Source organism: Macrosteles quadrilineatus, unplaced genomic scaffold, assembly GCF_028750875.1.
Source record: "Macrosteles quadrilineatus isolate MER2022 unplaced genomic scaffold, UCM_ALF_1.0 Scaffold_1__1_contigs__length_201487025, whole genome shotgun sequence".
NCBI lineage: Eukaryota > Metazoa > Arthropoda > Insecta > Hemiptera > Cicadellidae > Macrosteles > Macrosteles quadrilineatus.
In genome coordinates this window covers 194337306-194351844 of record NW_026542594.1, presented here as the reverse complement: position 1 = coordinate 194351844, position 14539 = coordinate 194337306, and the positions used below count along the sequence as shown (strand labels likewise).

The window sequence follows — 14539 nt, the reverse complement described above, 5'->3', positions numbered from 1 at the left end:
GGTATTGGCTAATGCCCATGGTCCTGGATCTAATGGGTATGTCATCAGCTTCTCAAGGTTACTATCACATTCCTGGGACAGCAGTAAAACTCCAGAAAAATATTTCTTTTAGCTCATATCTCAACTAATCTGTTTGCATGCAGCTTTCCCTAGATTATCTACATTAAATAAATTGTCTTCCACCGATTCGGGTACAGGTCTTCCAGCTGATAAACAGACCATCTAGGAATTCTGATCACGGTTTTCAACTTCAAGCCTGATCACGGTTTTCAACTTCAAGCAGAATAATGCATTGTTCAAAAGCATCAAGTACAGTGTACTTGCAAAATACTTTGCTCACTTCATTCATTTTATTTGCTTGCATATCACTGTGAGAACAATCTGATGACTTCACCATACTTGCATTTTCAAATTCTAACTAGCTGTGGGCCCGTCCTACGTCAGGAATCAACTAATCAAATCAAATAAAACTTAAAAATCTATACTAAAGGACCCATGCTGCGCTGCAGCGTTAAATAAATATCATATCTGAGAAATAATCAAATTGATTATTTTTGATTGTGTAATACAGTATCTTAAACTTAACTGATTCAAACGATCAATAGCTCAAATTAAAGCCTATAATTGACTGATTATTTTGAGTCTAAAACATATAAAAAAAAACGTAAACAATACTGGAGCTATTGATATTCAATCATAGAAAAACCTCATATTTATTTTTTTATGTTGGATGTTCACCTTGCGTTTGCTTGAAAACCGTCCGATTTGAATAACTAATATCTTAAATGCAAGCCGGTATTTCACTGAAGGTTCTTAGACCAAAATATATAGGGTTATATAATTACAAATGGTAAAATACTGTACAATTTAAATTGAAATACGAATTAAAAAATATATCAAACCTATGTTTTTCGGTCGAGTAATAAAGTAGATAAATATACGATGATGCTTGATGTGAAATATATGTGTGCATACTACCAATTTAAGACCTCAATCATGAAGATCGGACGTGTAGAAGAGCCAAAGAAACACCAGCGGAAAAGAAAAACCAAATTTAACTCCCATAAGAAATACATGGGAAAAAAGGTTGTTTACGTATAAGCCGAGTGGGACTGTAGGCAACTATATGCCGATGCTTGATGTGAAATCTGTGCGTTAATACCTTCAATTTGAGACCTCAATCATGAAAATCGGTCGGGTTGTAGAGCCAAACGAACTCTCTAAAGAAAAACCATTTTTTTAAATATATATATTCATGATATTTTCGTGTTTTCCGGAACATGCTGTAATTTACAAGTGGCAAACACCTAAAACCTTAAAGTACATGTCAATACAAACCAAAAAATGTATATGTCGAAAATTCCCACCGGGGGGGGAGGGGGGGTAAACGCCAGCTTCCGCTCTATTACATGAGCTATGCTCAAATTTGTAATGTTTTTATGGCAAATAAAGAGTTTGAGTTTGAGTTTGAGTAATTAATCTAACCTTTTCTAACCTTTTCTGATATGAAGAACACGGAAAATAGTTCTACATTCTAAGCATACAACGGAGTTAATACAAATTTAATTAACTGTATATAAACTTGAATCAATAGCCAAAATTGGTTATAAACTTTAGTACCGGTAGCTGTTAAAATAATTCTGATGAGAATATCAATCAAATAGTTATTTTTAAATATTAGTTTTGTTAAGTAGAGTTATTTAAAAACTTTTTAGAATACATAATAAGACTTTAGTGACATGATGGTATACGGTGTGTACTATTATCTAAGAAACTTGATAAGAAATTCCTAGATAACCCAATGTAGGAAAATCTGCTAAAAATTTAATTTTGTTAAGTTTTACATAAAATTGTAGAAATTCACTTAAGGTTGGTGTTTTTCGAAGAATCCAAATCAAATGTTGTTTTTACTCTACATCACAATTTAGCGAGAGTAAAACCTTGAATTAGCATTGGTACTTCAACCAATGGGTTGGTAGTATAATTGGTAACTTAATTTGTACATTGGGGAGCGAGCTGGTCTAGTGGTTAGAGCCAGGATCCCTAAGGTTCCGGGTTCAAATCCCACCAAATCACCAATGGATTTTATCTAATTGATAATGCCGCAACCCCAAGGTCTAGCCTGTAGTAATGTGAAAAACAATCCCGAACTCGTGCCTAGCGTCCTAAAACCAAAAGAAAATTTAAAAAGTATTGTGTTTGACTATCTGTAAACACATTCAAGTACAACCAATAAACAATGTATATAACTGAATTGAAATGTTACTATCTTGCTCGGCCGAGGTAATAAACTTGCGTTGGAAGATAAGTCGTAAACATCAGCGAAGACATGACAGTATGTCCCAAGTCTGGCTATAAAGTATTGTCACTTGGCAGGAGACTGTTAGACTGTTGGCTAGACTATAGTTAGGGTTCAACATACTCTGTTCATCCTGTATGAAGCTTTAGAGAATCGGAATCAGAATTTACATTGAATATTAATACTTTTTGTTTTTTAAAGATATTGTATTAATGTAGCCGATAAGTTTTTTTACAATCCCCTGCCGCAGAAACAGCCTGTAGACTAAGCGAATTTCCATTTGTCTGATTGGATTTTTACAATAATATTACTGTATCCCCTGCTTTTTCTGTTTTTCCAGGTCTCTTCAAATTCATGGTTTTTTCCCTGTTGGAAGGCCTATACACACCCTGTTGACTAAGCGAGTTTCCCTTTATCTGATTGGATTGTTATTTTAAATACCTTAAACTTTACAGATTTATTCCCTTTTCGATAACTAAGGTTTAACGAGTACCTACTTAAGTTTCCTAAGGGTGGGAAATAATGTTTGATTTTAAGTAGGCCTAAATATTAATAGTCTGGTTAAGATATATCCATAAAGCAGCAAACTACAACAATTTATTTTGCATAAGATATTTAGCCGACTAAATTATTTTGTTTGATAAACATATTTTCATCCTAAATGCACTGACCAAATTAATACATAAGTTAGCCCTATACTAATTGATTGCTAATTAATACTAGTTAATTGGTAGTAATTTTTGTAACGGCCCAAGGGAAACACTATTTCGAGAAACTCAACTCTTCCAAAAATTGCTTAAAATAGTTCTAGACTACTAAAAATATCATTTTATTTGTATTTGAATGATTAATTAATTGGACATAAGAAAATGAGTTGTACGTAGGCCTACTGATATACTTTTATTGTTTAATCTGTGCCTCAATACTTATTAAAAAATTGCGACCAAAGAAAACTGATCATAACGAGCGTATAAATGTTTAAATTTATTATTAAAGTAATTAAATAGGTAACCTATTTCATAACTAGGTCTAGTTGGTGGGTATATATTTTAATTCTCAATTCAGTAAATGTAAAAGTTTTGTTATATTTATTATGAACAAATCGAGTACTTCTTGCCAAATCGACCACTTTTAATGTAATAACTAGGGAATGTGGTTACATTATATTACAATGTAGTCCCCGGAGATGTAAACCGTGTAACTGTGGTAGTCGAATATTAATTTTTTATGTATTGGAAATTAACTAGGGTGGTTACATTATATTACAATGTAGGCTAGTCTACGAAGATGTAAACCGTGAAACTGTATCCACTGTGGCAGTCAAATATAATTTTTTAGGTATTGGGAATTAACTAAACTGTGGTTACATTAATGTAGTCTCCGGACATGTCAACCATGTAGGCCACCTGTATCTACAGTGGTAGTCAAATATTTATTTTTTAAGTTTTGTCTACATTTTTATGCATGCATGTTTAATGTTTTGACGACCTCAGTATGAGAGAAGATTGAGTTTTCCTGATCCGAAGAAAGTGACATGGTCGCCAAAACTATCGTCATCCACCCATAAAGGAAGTACCTACCAAATCACAAGTTGACAAAAACAAGGTAAATTAACCTGTTATCTTCTGAAAATAATTTATACTCGTAAGTCCAAAAGACAAATGCACCCTACTGTGGAAAGTATGATTTATTAGTTTAACCGGTTTTGTTCATGGTTTGACCAAAATTAGCAAGTATAAATAAGCTTACTCGGTACTGTACTTGCATTGAATGTTTGTAAATATTTCTTCTTGATCCTTATTGTCCGGTTCAAAATTGGTTTGTAGAAAATCAAGTGAATGTCAAACTAATCAACTAACAACTGCAGGAAAACTAGCAATATTAGGGCCTAGTTTAACAAATTTACGATAGGTTACTAACTAGAGAGTATCACACACAAAAGCTGTAGGGGGCCTATTGCAATTTAAATTAACTTTATTCTTCAATGAGCTGCTCACCACAAAGACAGGCCCCAAAATGATCGTGTAACACACTTACTCGCACACATATCACTTAAGACTAAAATAGGAGAAAGAAGATTACGATTTCCTAGTCTCCAGGCCTACGACTAGAGGACCAAAGATCGGATAAGATGTTGGAGTGGTTGTGTACATTTAGCGACATTAGTCATTATGGTTTGCTGTAGTCTGCTAACTTAGTAGCCTAATAGGTTAATAGGTATCACAGTACTCAAATATGTCAAATAAGTTGGGAAAAATGAAGGGAAACGCATTTTGCAATAGGCCTAATGCCAAACCATATTCTAAGGCAGGTGATGCAAATAACTTATAGCTCCAAATACCAAGCTAGCAAACGCTCATACACTTGAGTTTGGATATCTAAAAGTCTGATTAACATTCCACGGCTACAAACCAGCAGCAAATGAGTTTTTCTAACCAAACTTAACTGATGGAATGTACTTACGTGATTTGAACCCAGCGGGTATGAGAAATGAATAAAACTAGGCCTATGTGCTATGTCTTTTAAAATTTCTTAAACATTGTTTTTGGTAAGGTTTATGCATACACAAAATCTAAAGACTAGGCTAAATCTATAACAATAACAGTAAGGACTAGTAAGTTGAACACTCTTTAAAGAGTCAGGGCTTTGGGCTGTTACATTATTTATGTACATTTTGAGTAAGCTAACAAATTTAAGTTGTATAAATATCTATAATTAGCAATATTAACTTAAAATTATTTCAACGGCACATAGAAGAAATTCTCTAAGTTTAAAACTTAAGCCTAATTGAGTTGAGTATTTACTAAAGAATTGTAAAGTTTACTCCCTAATCCTGAAACATAAAATTCTGACTTACCTCACAAATAAATCAGCTACCAGATCAAATCATGCAACACACAAACTTAATACACAATCAAATTATTATAATTACAAATTAAATTCCCAATAATTTAAACCAAATACATCACAAACACCACAACCAAAACGTCAGATTAGGTTAGCACTGCCTTCTAAATCGTTGTTCCAACTCCAACCAACAGCCTACATTACCGCCTTCTATTATCACGGCTAGATCTAGTAACATACTATAACTAACAATTCATACGTAAATATAATCAATCAATCAATATCTAATCAATTTTTACAAGGGGTTCAAAAGAGTGGAATGGGAGAGGGGTAATATTATGTTCTAGAATTTAAAAGGTGTTTGTAAGTTCATCCATAACCTCCTCTAAATATTATTACAGATGAAGGAAAAATCCCCTCGTCTGGAATTTAGAAACATGTATAAAATGTACATCCACATACTAAATCAACCCCCCCCCCCCTAATATTTCTGTATCAAAAACACTTCGGTTACATAAGACTATATTGCAAAGTATTTTACTATAGTTCGGCCGCTTAGAAAGCGACCTCCTCCAACATTGGTTTAGCATTAGCGCGCAGGTCGTTTTCTAAGCGGCCGAACTATACCTTCCTATTATTGTATTATTTTACTCACAAAATTAATTTATCAGTAACAGATTTTCTCCCAGGAGAGTTATAACAATCCCCCAACCAAAAAAGGGCCTGGGGGCGGCCAAAGGCGAGTACGTCATATATTTTTGAATTAGAGGAGGGGAGGATATTTCTTCCTGAAGGTGTATTAAATTTTCGTCACCCCCTAGTCCCTAGCACTACTCTAACCCGAGGGCATTTTCAAATATTTTTGTTAAGGAATTATTTAAACCCATGATATTTGTGATGTAGTATAGTATAATGTATACTTATGCTGTCTGATGCCAAATGTTAGGAGTTTATATTTTAATAGATATCGTCATTTAAAGACTCGACTAAAAATACACGATTACGAATCCAATAAAACCCAAACTGGTACTGTACTATGTTTCATCCTTATTTAACGCACCGCCACATGGGTAGCTTAGTTGGATGGAACTGGATTTTTGACTATATTTTAACCGAACATTATTCTCGTTCAATGATAGGAACCTCGCGATCTTCCCCTGACTGAGACCACCTGGCCAGTAGCAGTAGCTGAGACCAAGAAATAATATAAAGATATTTAAATGTTCCATTCAAAACACCAAAGTTTTTCTTAAGGGGTTTTCTTTTGTAAGGGGGTGAATATTTTGTATAAAACATATTCCTAAAGCGTTACCTTTGCTTTATACCTTTAGATATTTTCCTCCATACTTAAAAATAACTCCACTTTTCTTCCAGCACCCAACCATTTTACCACTTTCAAAACACTCCCCCTACTATCCCTCATACTCTGACTAGCCACCAACCCAGTGTGCTGTTGTTAGCACCATTTTAATTCACTTGCTTACACCTATTTTTTATCATGCCAAACTGAAAGAGCAACTTATAAACTACACAACATCTTTCATGTCTTTACTATCATAGCATAGAATGAATAAACTCCATCTATTATTCTATGATCATAGTATGGCAACTAAGAATAAAAGAACTTAATAGGAACATTTATCAGAGACTCCTTCAAGTAGTCCATATTGACGAAGGTCTCCTTCAGTATCCAAAGTCAATGACCAGTCTGGTTTAACTTGAGATGGTAAAGATACTATCAAACCAGTAGATGTTAAGGTTTGCATAGCACAGCACTTGCACAAAGTTTTGCACTTGGATTACAACAATATAGACAAGCAATCAATCAAATACAGGGAAGGAAAGTGATTACCAAGACAAAATACATAGTAACCTTTAATACATAAAATATAATCCTTCATGCATACAGAAAATAGCTTGGAAAAAATACAAAAGTTTTGACTAGGTTTCACTGTAGAAAAAATAACTAAACAACATGTAATGCACCTAGTAGTGATCCAATTTCAAAGTAAATGCATATAAAACTTGTTTGAATAAAAACATTAAATCAATACACTCTGGTCTTGTCCATTCACGAATCTAATAGGTTGGGATCAAGGCCTTCTTGTTGCATTTTTAGCTTGACAGCAGGTAAAGGGACTCCGACTTGAATCATTTTGAAAAACCTGGCGAGTGCAGGGTCTTTAGCCGCTGATGGTGTCGCACTCTCATTCTCTGCCGACTGACTCTCAACAGGTTGTGACGATCCGGGCTACACAAACAAATCAAAATATAGTTTTAAGTACTGTATTAATTAAAATTCAGTAGATGTTTTTGAGAAAAGCTGTATTCACACAAAGCCAGTCGGCAAGCAGGTTACCTGCCTCAGGTAACTTGAAGTACACCAAAGCCGCGTTTACACGAGCAGTGACGTAGCCAGGGGGGGTCCTGGGGGTCTGGACCCCCCTCTTCCGGTCTTAAATATAATATATTTTTGTTAAATTAAATGTAAAATTATATAATCATATACCATTGACGTTGGGGTTGATTGTTTTCAATGCCAAGAGAGCTAAAAAAGACCGTTTTAGGGCCTAGGGACTATATTTTTAAAATTTTTCCCGGATCCCCCTTTTTACCTGGGGCCCCCGGTCGGTCGACCCCCCTATTTTGAAATCCTGGCTACGTCACTGACACGAGGCCAGTAAAGCAGGTAGGTTACTTGCTTCCTATGTATTTCAAGTTACCTGAGGCAAGTAACCTGCCCGCCAACTAACTTCACGAAAGAAACACAGCTTATAGGCAGGACGCAGGTAACTTGCCTGCCTACTGACCTCCAAGATTTAGCACTTGTTTCCTGTAAAAGCTATTAACCCCTTTTTGAATATATTTCCTTTCCAAAAAAGTTTCCAAAAGTAATTAAGTGCTATTAATTTCTTATGTAACGTTAGATTTTAACACGTTCGCTGCGGATGGGTCAGTACTGACCCACGGCGATCGCCATCCTCACCTGGCCGGGTCAGTACTGACCCACACTGCAGTGAATCAATCTGTTGCTCAGTGCAAGCCTAGCTTCAGTCGAAGCCGGACCTATACCAAGTTAGCGTGTAGTGTGTGACATGCTTTTTGTTGTGGGGTTGGTAGTAAATTTTCCCATAAATTACCCGTCTGGCAAGCTTAGAAATCAACTTGTTGTCCCGTCTTTCTCCCTCCAATTGGCAATACAATGGGACCGGCTACGTTCCAAGCAGTGCTGCTATCTGTGGCTGTTTTAGCGAACTACGTCGACTCTCGTAGCGAAGTACATCACCACATGTTATTTGCTATTCGTCAAACCGAAATTTGAAAGCCAATCGCCCAGCAATCGGGCTCGCTCGACACTGTGCCGCACCGGGGATACGCCCACCATTGGTAAGCCGCAGCGAACATGTTAAACATCTTACTTTCATTTATTTGATTTAAGATACTATACAAATGCATAGTATTGGTATTTATTATTTTTAAGCTCTTTGCTCATTGCTGTCATTTACTACATGTACCTCATTATCACCGGAACCAACAGCAGGTGGAATTTTTGCCTCAGAAGATTTTTCTGTTACATCAGTTCCTGCGTTAGAGACTTCGACTTGAACTTTTTCTTCCATTTTTATTTCTTCCAATCCAGGAATTGAGTTCAACTGTAATATGTAAAGTGTTTAATGATGAACACGTATGTTACAAAGTCAAGAATTAAAATAATTGAATTATCAGCTAGGATGACACAACCTAATATTAGTCATTAGTTTGTAGACCTATCTACATTTCTGATAGTAAATAGTTAGTGACAGTAATAGCATAGTAATAGTTATGTGGCATTGTTACAAAATTATTAAAATAGGTTTAAAGTGTGTGACTGCCTCCTTAAAACTTGTTATATGAATAAAATTTGTAAAACATATTTTTTAAGATAGTCCTCAGGGAGGCTATAACATCATTTCACTCGGGATCACTCCAGGAGTCGGTCATTGCAGTAGCTCACATTCACAAATACGATCGAGGGTGGTTCCCGATAACATATTAATCAAGAGCTTAAACAAATAAAACTTTTCAAATGTCCCTTTCCGTTCAATTAGTCTGACCCTTATTACGCTACCTAAACTAGAAGCGGCAAGATAGAATAATAGAAAAAGTCAGACAACAAGGAAAATAATAAAAAATATTCTAAAAACTTGATTTAAACATTAAAAATATTCAAAAAAGGCATAGCTATGTGTTTAATAAGTACAAGCGCATAAGAAATCATAAGCACATTCAAACTAAAAGATATTCTACAACATTGAGTTGTCAAATTTCATCGGGCTTTTTTTACAGTAGACTATTCAAGTACAAATTAAGTTACTTCTTCTGATTCTCTCAATTTATTAAAAACGTACAAAACTAATCAGTAATTTTATTGCTAAACTAATTCAAACAGAAGTTATTTTGAGCTTTACCTTGGCTTCCAGAATGCAAAGTTCAGCTTCAAGTTTTTGCATTTTCCTGTCCGTGTACAACAACTTTCGCTCACATGTCTGAGCAAAGTTGTTCAGGAAAGAGACCGTTGTAATTATGAAATGGTTAACAAAAGTCAAAAGACGTTTTTGGTGAATTGGAGGAACCTGCAAACAGATTAAGGAATTTTAAATAATAGAGTTTTACGACAATACCACAAAACATGTTTACAGAAAATAGCTTAAGCTATCAACAGAAAAAGCAAGAGCAAACAAAACTATGCTGGCTCTAGAGTCCTGCTAATCTAAACTAATTTAATTAGGACCAACTCTGGTCGAATTGTTAGGGTTAGACAGAAATACAGAAAAACAACAGTGAATTCCTCTGATAACAGAACACTGTGATGGTCTTTTTGCAATTTTTTAGCTGAAATTACCTGTATTTCAATCATGGCAAAACCTGCGTTTATCTTGAAAGAGACCATATTTTTTCGTTTATTTTGTGTAGCTCTACGCTTTTGGTCCAACCCCTGGTCTTGTTACAATCTAGAAGTTGTGTGGCATCTAAAGCAAAGAATTGTACCAGAACTTGTCTGTCCACTCTTCCAGAGTACTAAGCCTTATTCATTTTTTTACTACAATCATTAGTGTCTTCTCCATAGTATTTCGGAGTAAACAATAATATAGGCTAAACAATATATCCGCCATATCACAGGTAGCCAGGGCGGTGCTTACATGCCTATTCACAACCTAGGCTTCACATTCTTCCCAATTGTCTTTGCCAAGCTCATTGTTGATTAATATTATAGTTTTGGTTTTATACTAAATAAATTAAATATGCAATGGACAGGTAGATTTACCTTATTCAGATCAACTCCGGATGTAATAGAGGATAAATTGTCTAGTACCAACTTATTAGTCATCTTGGCTAACAAAATCAATTAGGCCTATTGGATTAGGTAACTTAAATTAGCGTAGACTATTACTACTTTAGTTTGTCCAGGTTAATTCACGTCTTTATACAGCATTTTCACCGATGATAAAATAAGCTTAGCGAGTTTATTGAAATAGAATTTAAACTTCTCTTTCTCGCTTTACTTCTTAATCCCTATTCCTAATCCTAACTTAACCTAAAATACCTCTCCTCTAGCTAGGTTATGTTTTTGACATTTGGATTATGATTTGTTTTTTTTTGTTCTTTCAATTATTTTTGACATCAAATGGCACGTTTTAGATAATGACCATGAAACACTTTGTAAAGTTACCACTGTTTTGCATTGGTCTAGTGATTAAAACCTTTTTAGGTTGTTAAACACTGAAAATAATACGGTTTATTTAGAACTCAGTGCATAGATTAAAATTAAACATTATAGTCCAGGCAAGGAATTAGGTGTAAAGTGCGTGAGCAGGTAACTTAGCGATTCCTTCAGAAACTTGTTCAGGGGGCCTAGGGTGTTAACCACAGACAAGGAAATCACTAATTACACTTTTTAATACTTTTCAATGAAATTGCGACCATACAAAGTAGGTATATTTTAAGCCAAGTATGAATGGAGATGAGTGTAGGATCTAGGATGAGTGGCGCGATCTTGTAGTCTTGTTAGTGACTTGACTAAGGCTGACATATTCCTTAGACACAGCTGTTAATTAGTAGCCCATACAGCTAATGGCAACTAAGGTACCTATAGTTTATAGTGGAATCCAAACCACATTTTCCCTTTGGTATACGGATTGGTCTAATTATCAGGATAGTACTGCGGATAGTCGTAGTACTCACCCGTGCGGACGTTAATCCACACCAAAGGAGTATCGAATCCACAGTGCACGCCTTTAAAAATCCATTGAATTCAATCCATGGTGACCAAATCCATTCTTTCTTGTCCTCTTTGACTGGATCTAGGAGTTGGTATAAGACATTTTAGAACTAGAATATCAGTTCCAGACCAAAAATAACAAATTTAAAATTAATTTACCAAAAAGACTATGGTTTTAAAATAAATAATTTTATCATTTTGGTACCTACATTGGAACAAATAACTTTAAGTCTGTTAAAAAGATCTACCCTTAAAAAACCCCTTCCCCTCGTCGTAACGTTGAGCTTAACACATTCACCATCCTTTAGCGTTACGTAATTATAAGCACGGCATCTCAGTACATTTTTCCTCCTTATGGCTTAGCTGAAGGTCAGTGCACAAGGCACAGTTGTTTCCATACGGTGGTCGGTGCCTCCAGGCCGCGGCCTGGTTAGATTGGCAATGTTGCAAGTGTGTTGTCCAGTGCCAGACGACCCATAAGATAACATGGCAGACAGGTGACACCAGCTCATTGATTCGCGTATTATACATTTAGATTTTAATTTATACACATAAATGTATTTAAAAAAATAAAAATAAAACATAGATGATAACCAAAACAATACCTACTTGCCACTTCGAAGGCCGCGGCGTAGGGTGGTGCCACAGACAAAGAGTATACTTCATTGTTTGTTGTGATACTTTATTGTCTATGGGTCGTGGTGCTATATTTTACAGGTACAAATAAAGCAGAAGGTTAGTATTGGCACAGACAAGTATATTTAATTCTTTTATCACTCGATGGTATTGGTAGTAATGGCGGTGATTTACAAACCATATGATAATTTTATGAGCATATGGTTTGAATTCGTTATATTATAGGGTACACAATATTATTCGAACCGTCATTGAAAACAACTAATATGGTGCTGTAAACAAATTATTTTAAATCTTCTTGCTATCATTGATATTTTGTAAATACTTTTGACCTCTTACACTGAACAGTTTGTGATTTTTATAAAACTAAGATAACCCAGTAATGCGGCAACATGGTTTTTACAAAGCTGTGTGGTGCTGGAAAGAAGGAGAAAAAAAACTTTCTACCGTTGGTCTCATTGAAAAAGATAAAGCAAAACAACTTGTATCCCAGCCTGGACCTCCTACTAAATTGGAAAGCGTGAATAATCAGAAGTCGATGTTTTTCTTTACGGACAGTATCGACCAAAGCCAGCAAATGATATTTAGACAAAAATGTCAACGAGGAGTTCAACCACACGTACCAAATGTGGTAACGTTACAGGATGTTAAAGACGTAGTGATATTTTCTGCTAATGGTTCAATCCCAGCTGGGTTCATGAAGCTGTTTTGTTCTGATAACATCAATCTTCTTTTGAGAATCACAATACTTTACATTCAGTTATATCTCAAGGTAAAAAATACGCCATTAATTTACTATTAAAAAGTTTTATAAAAGTGATAACGTGCCTTTGAGGCCAAAACTAGACGCCTACCTATAAAAACTTGATTTAGTCTGCGCTCTGGCTTTTTTAATAACTTTTATAAATAAAATTTACAAATTTATATAAATATAAATTTGCTCTGATAAGCAAATTTAACAAGATAAAATAATTTTGAATTATGTAATAAATAGTGAACACTTTTAAACTCTTTTGGTAATACAATTTCTCTGTTCTAGATCTGGGAAGATCTCGAATATAGAAGAGCATCATACAAACAACTTTGCCTTAAACATCCTATTTCAAAAGAGAGGGAAACCCTATGTAAAACCAGCTTAAGAAAACTGAGAAGTAAAATTGGCCAAGAGTACGCTATGATTCTTTCTGGCGAAGGGATATACAAAGAACATCACCACATGAACAACACTTTAAATCGATCATACACTGACCAAGACATGATATTTTACGATTGTTTGTCCAAATTCATCACTAGAACTGTTTGGGTAGCACTGAATAGGTGTAACTACAAAGAAATAGAGGTTGAGATTTCAAGGTTATTTTGTCTAAAATATGACAATAGAGAAAACATAAGTGATGATAAGAATGGGCATAAATATGACAGAAATATTCTAGAAGGTGATAAAATTCAATATTCAAGCAAATGGTATAACAGATCACCAATCATTTCAGATGTTTTTACTAATCAGGAAATGCCAGATAGGCTTTCACTAAATGAGGTGCCCACCATTGAAGCTACGAAAACAAAGTTATCAGGTTTAGAAGCTGCTTTAACTTTGCCCGAAGAAGTTCTTGGGAGGTTAAACATAACAGTTGGAATCCTGGGCCAACATCGAGACAATTTTGAGCCATTACTTACTCTAAAGCAGAGACAAGAAAGTATCGAAGACGAAGAGTTGGAGAAAGCGCTTGCCGCTACTGCTGAAGAAGTAAAGCCTAAAGTAAAAATGTATATGTATTTAGAAGATTTATACTCCACAATCGATTTGAAGGATTTGAAACCGAGTGAAGAAACTGGAAATATAATTGACGAAATAAACTTATACATAAACAGCCATTATGAAGACAGTAAAAGATCTTACAGATTATGGGAGCGGAGAAAAGTCTCTAACTGGTCATTGTCGAGCAAAATTTTTAACCAGTAATAAAGAATTCAAACACTTCAAATCGTTTAACTACTGAGACATGAATAGGAAGGCATGTGCATGGATTAATAACTTAAAATTTGTTAGTATGCCTTTTTGTCTGATTAAATCACTTTTCCGTTCCATCTTCAAACATAAAGCATTTCGTCTTGTTAGATTATTAACAGTCAGTACCTACTCTTACACTTTTAACTCACCCACCTTATCGGAAGGACAAACCTGGTTAAAACAATGAAAAAAATGATTTTTTAAAGAACAAAATACCAAAATTTATAGTACCTTAGAGAGAAAAAATGTGTAACATTTTACATTACACTCACACTCAGTTAAGATTCATATCTTCCCAATTTTATAGATTGAGGTACCGTACAGTATCTGACTGTACACTATGTTCCTTTATTAAGCTCATTTATATATCTTAAATAATACCTTTGAAAATTTTCATCGCCTTTTGGGTAAAAGATAAGAAAACGTAAAAAAATATTTTAAAATACAAATAATGTCGAGTGTAAAGGAAAATTGGGGGGCTACCGCC

At 34.8% G+C, this 14539-nt stretch overlaps 2 protein-coding genes across 4 annotated transcripts in view; one reads left to right on the top strand and one right to left on the bottom strand.

Moving 5' to 3' along the window:
- LOC128993248 (WASH complex subunit 3) overlaps positions 1 to 10735 on the bottom strand; it is a 45498-nt gene extending 34763 nt beyond the window's left edge. The window contains exons 1-4 of one of the 3 annotated variants that reach the window (XM_054417035.1): positions 10452 to 10735; positions 9595 to 9759; positions 8662 to 8799; positions 7006 to 7397 (exon numbers count right to left, since the gene is read on the bottom strand). In XM_054417035.1, the coding sequence (XP_054273010.1) occupies positions 7218 to 7397; positions 8662 to 8799; positions 9595 to 9759; positions 10452 to 10514 (546 nt within the window). In that variant the 5' untranslated portion in view covers positions 10515 to 10735 and the 3' untranslated portion in view covers positions 7006 to 7217. Of the gene's footprint in view, positions 1 to 7005; positions 7398 to 8661; positions 8800 to 9594; positions 9760 to 10028; positions 10363 to 10451 lie in introns of those variants that run through there. The other 2 variants (XM_054417049.1, XM_054417041.1) reach the window with 2 other exon arrangements.
- Positions 10736 to 12288: 1553 nt separating this feature from the next.
- LOC128983443 (uncharacterized) lies at positions 12289 to 14092 on the top strand. The gene is made up of 2 exons (XM_054402736.1): positions 12289 to 12813; positions 13081 to 14092. Exons 1-2 carry the CDS (start codon positions 12424 to 12426, stop codon positions 14002 to 14004), a joined length of 1314 nt encoding a protein of 437 aa, XP_054258711.1. The 5' UTR covers positions 12289 to 12423; the 3' UTR covers positions 14005 to 14092.
- The last annotated feature ends 447 nt before the right edge of the window (positions 14093 to 14539 follow it).

Excerpts from the sequence above, each read along its gene's own strand:
- LOC128983443 (XM_054402736.1), top strand. The coding sequence starts at position 12,424 with ATGCGGCAACATGGTTTTTACAAAGCTGTGTGGTGCTGGAAAGAAGGA. Across the intron at positions 12,814-13,080 it reads ACATTCAGTTATATCTCAAG|ATCTGGGAAGATCTCGAATA; the intron begins GTAAAAAATACG and ends TCTCTGTTCTAG.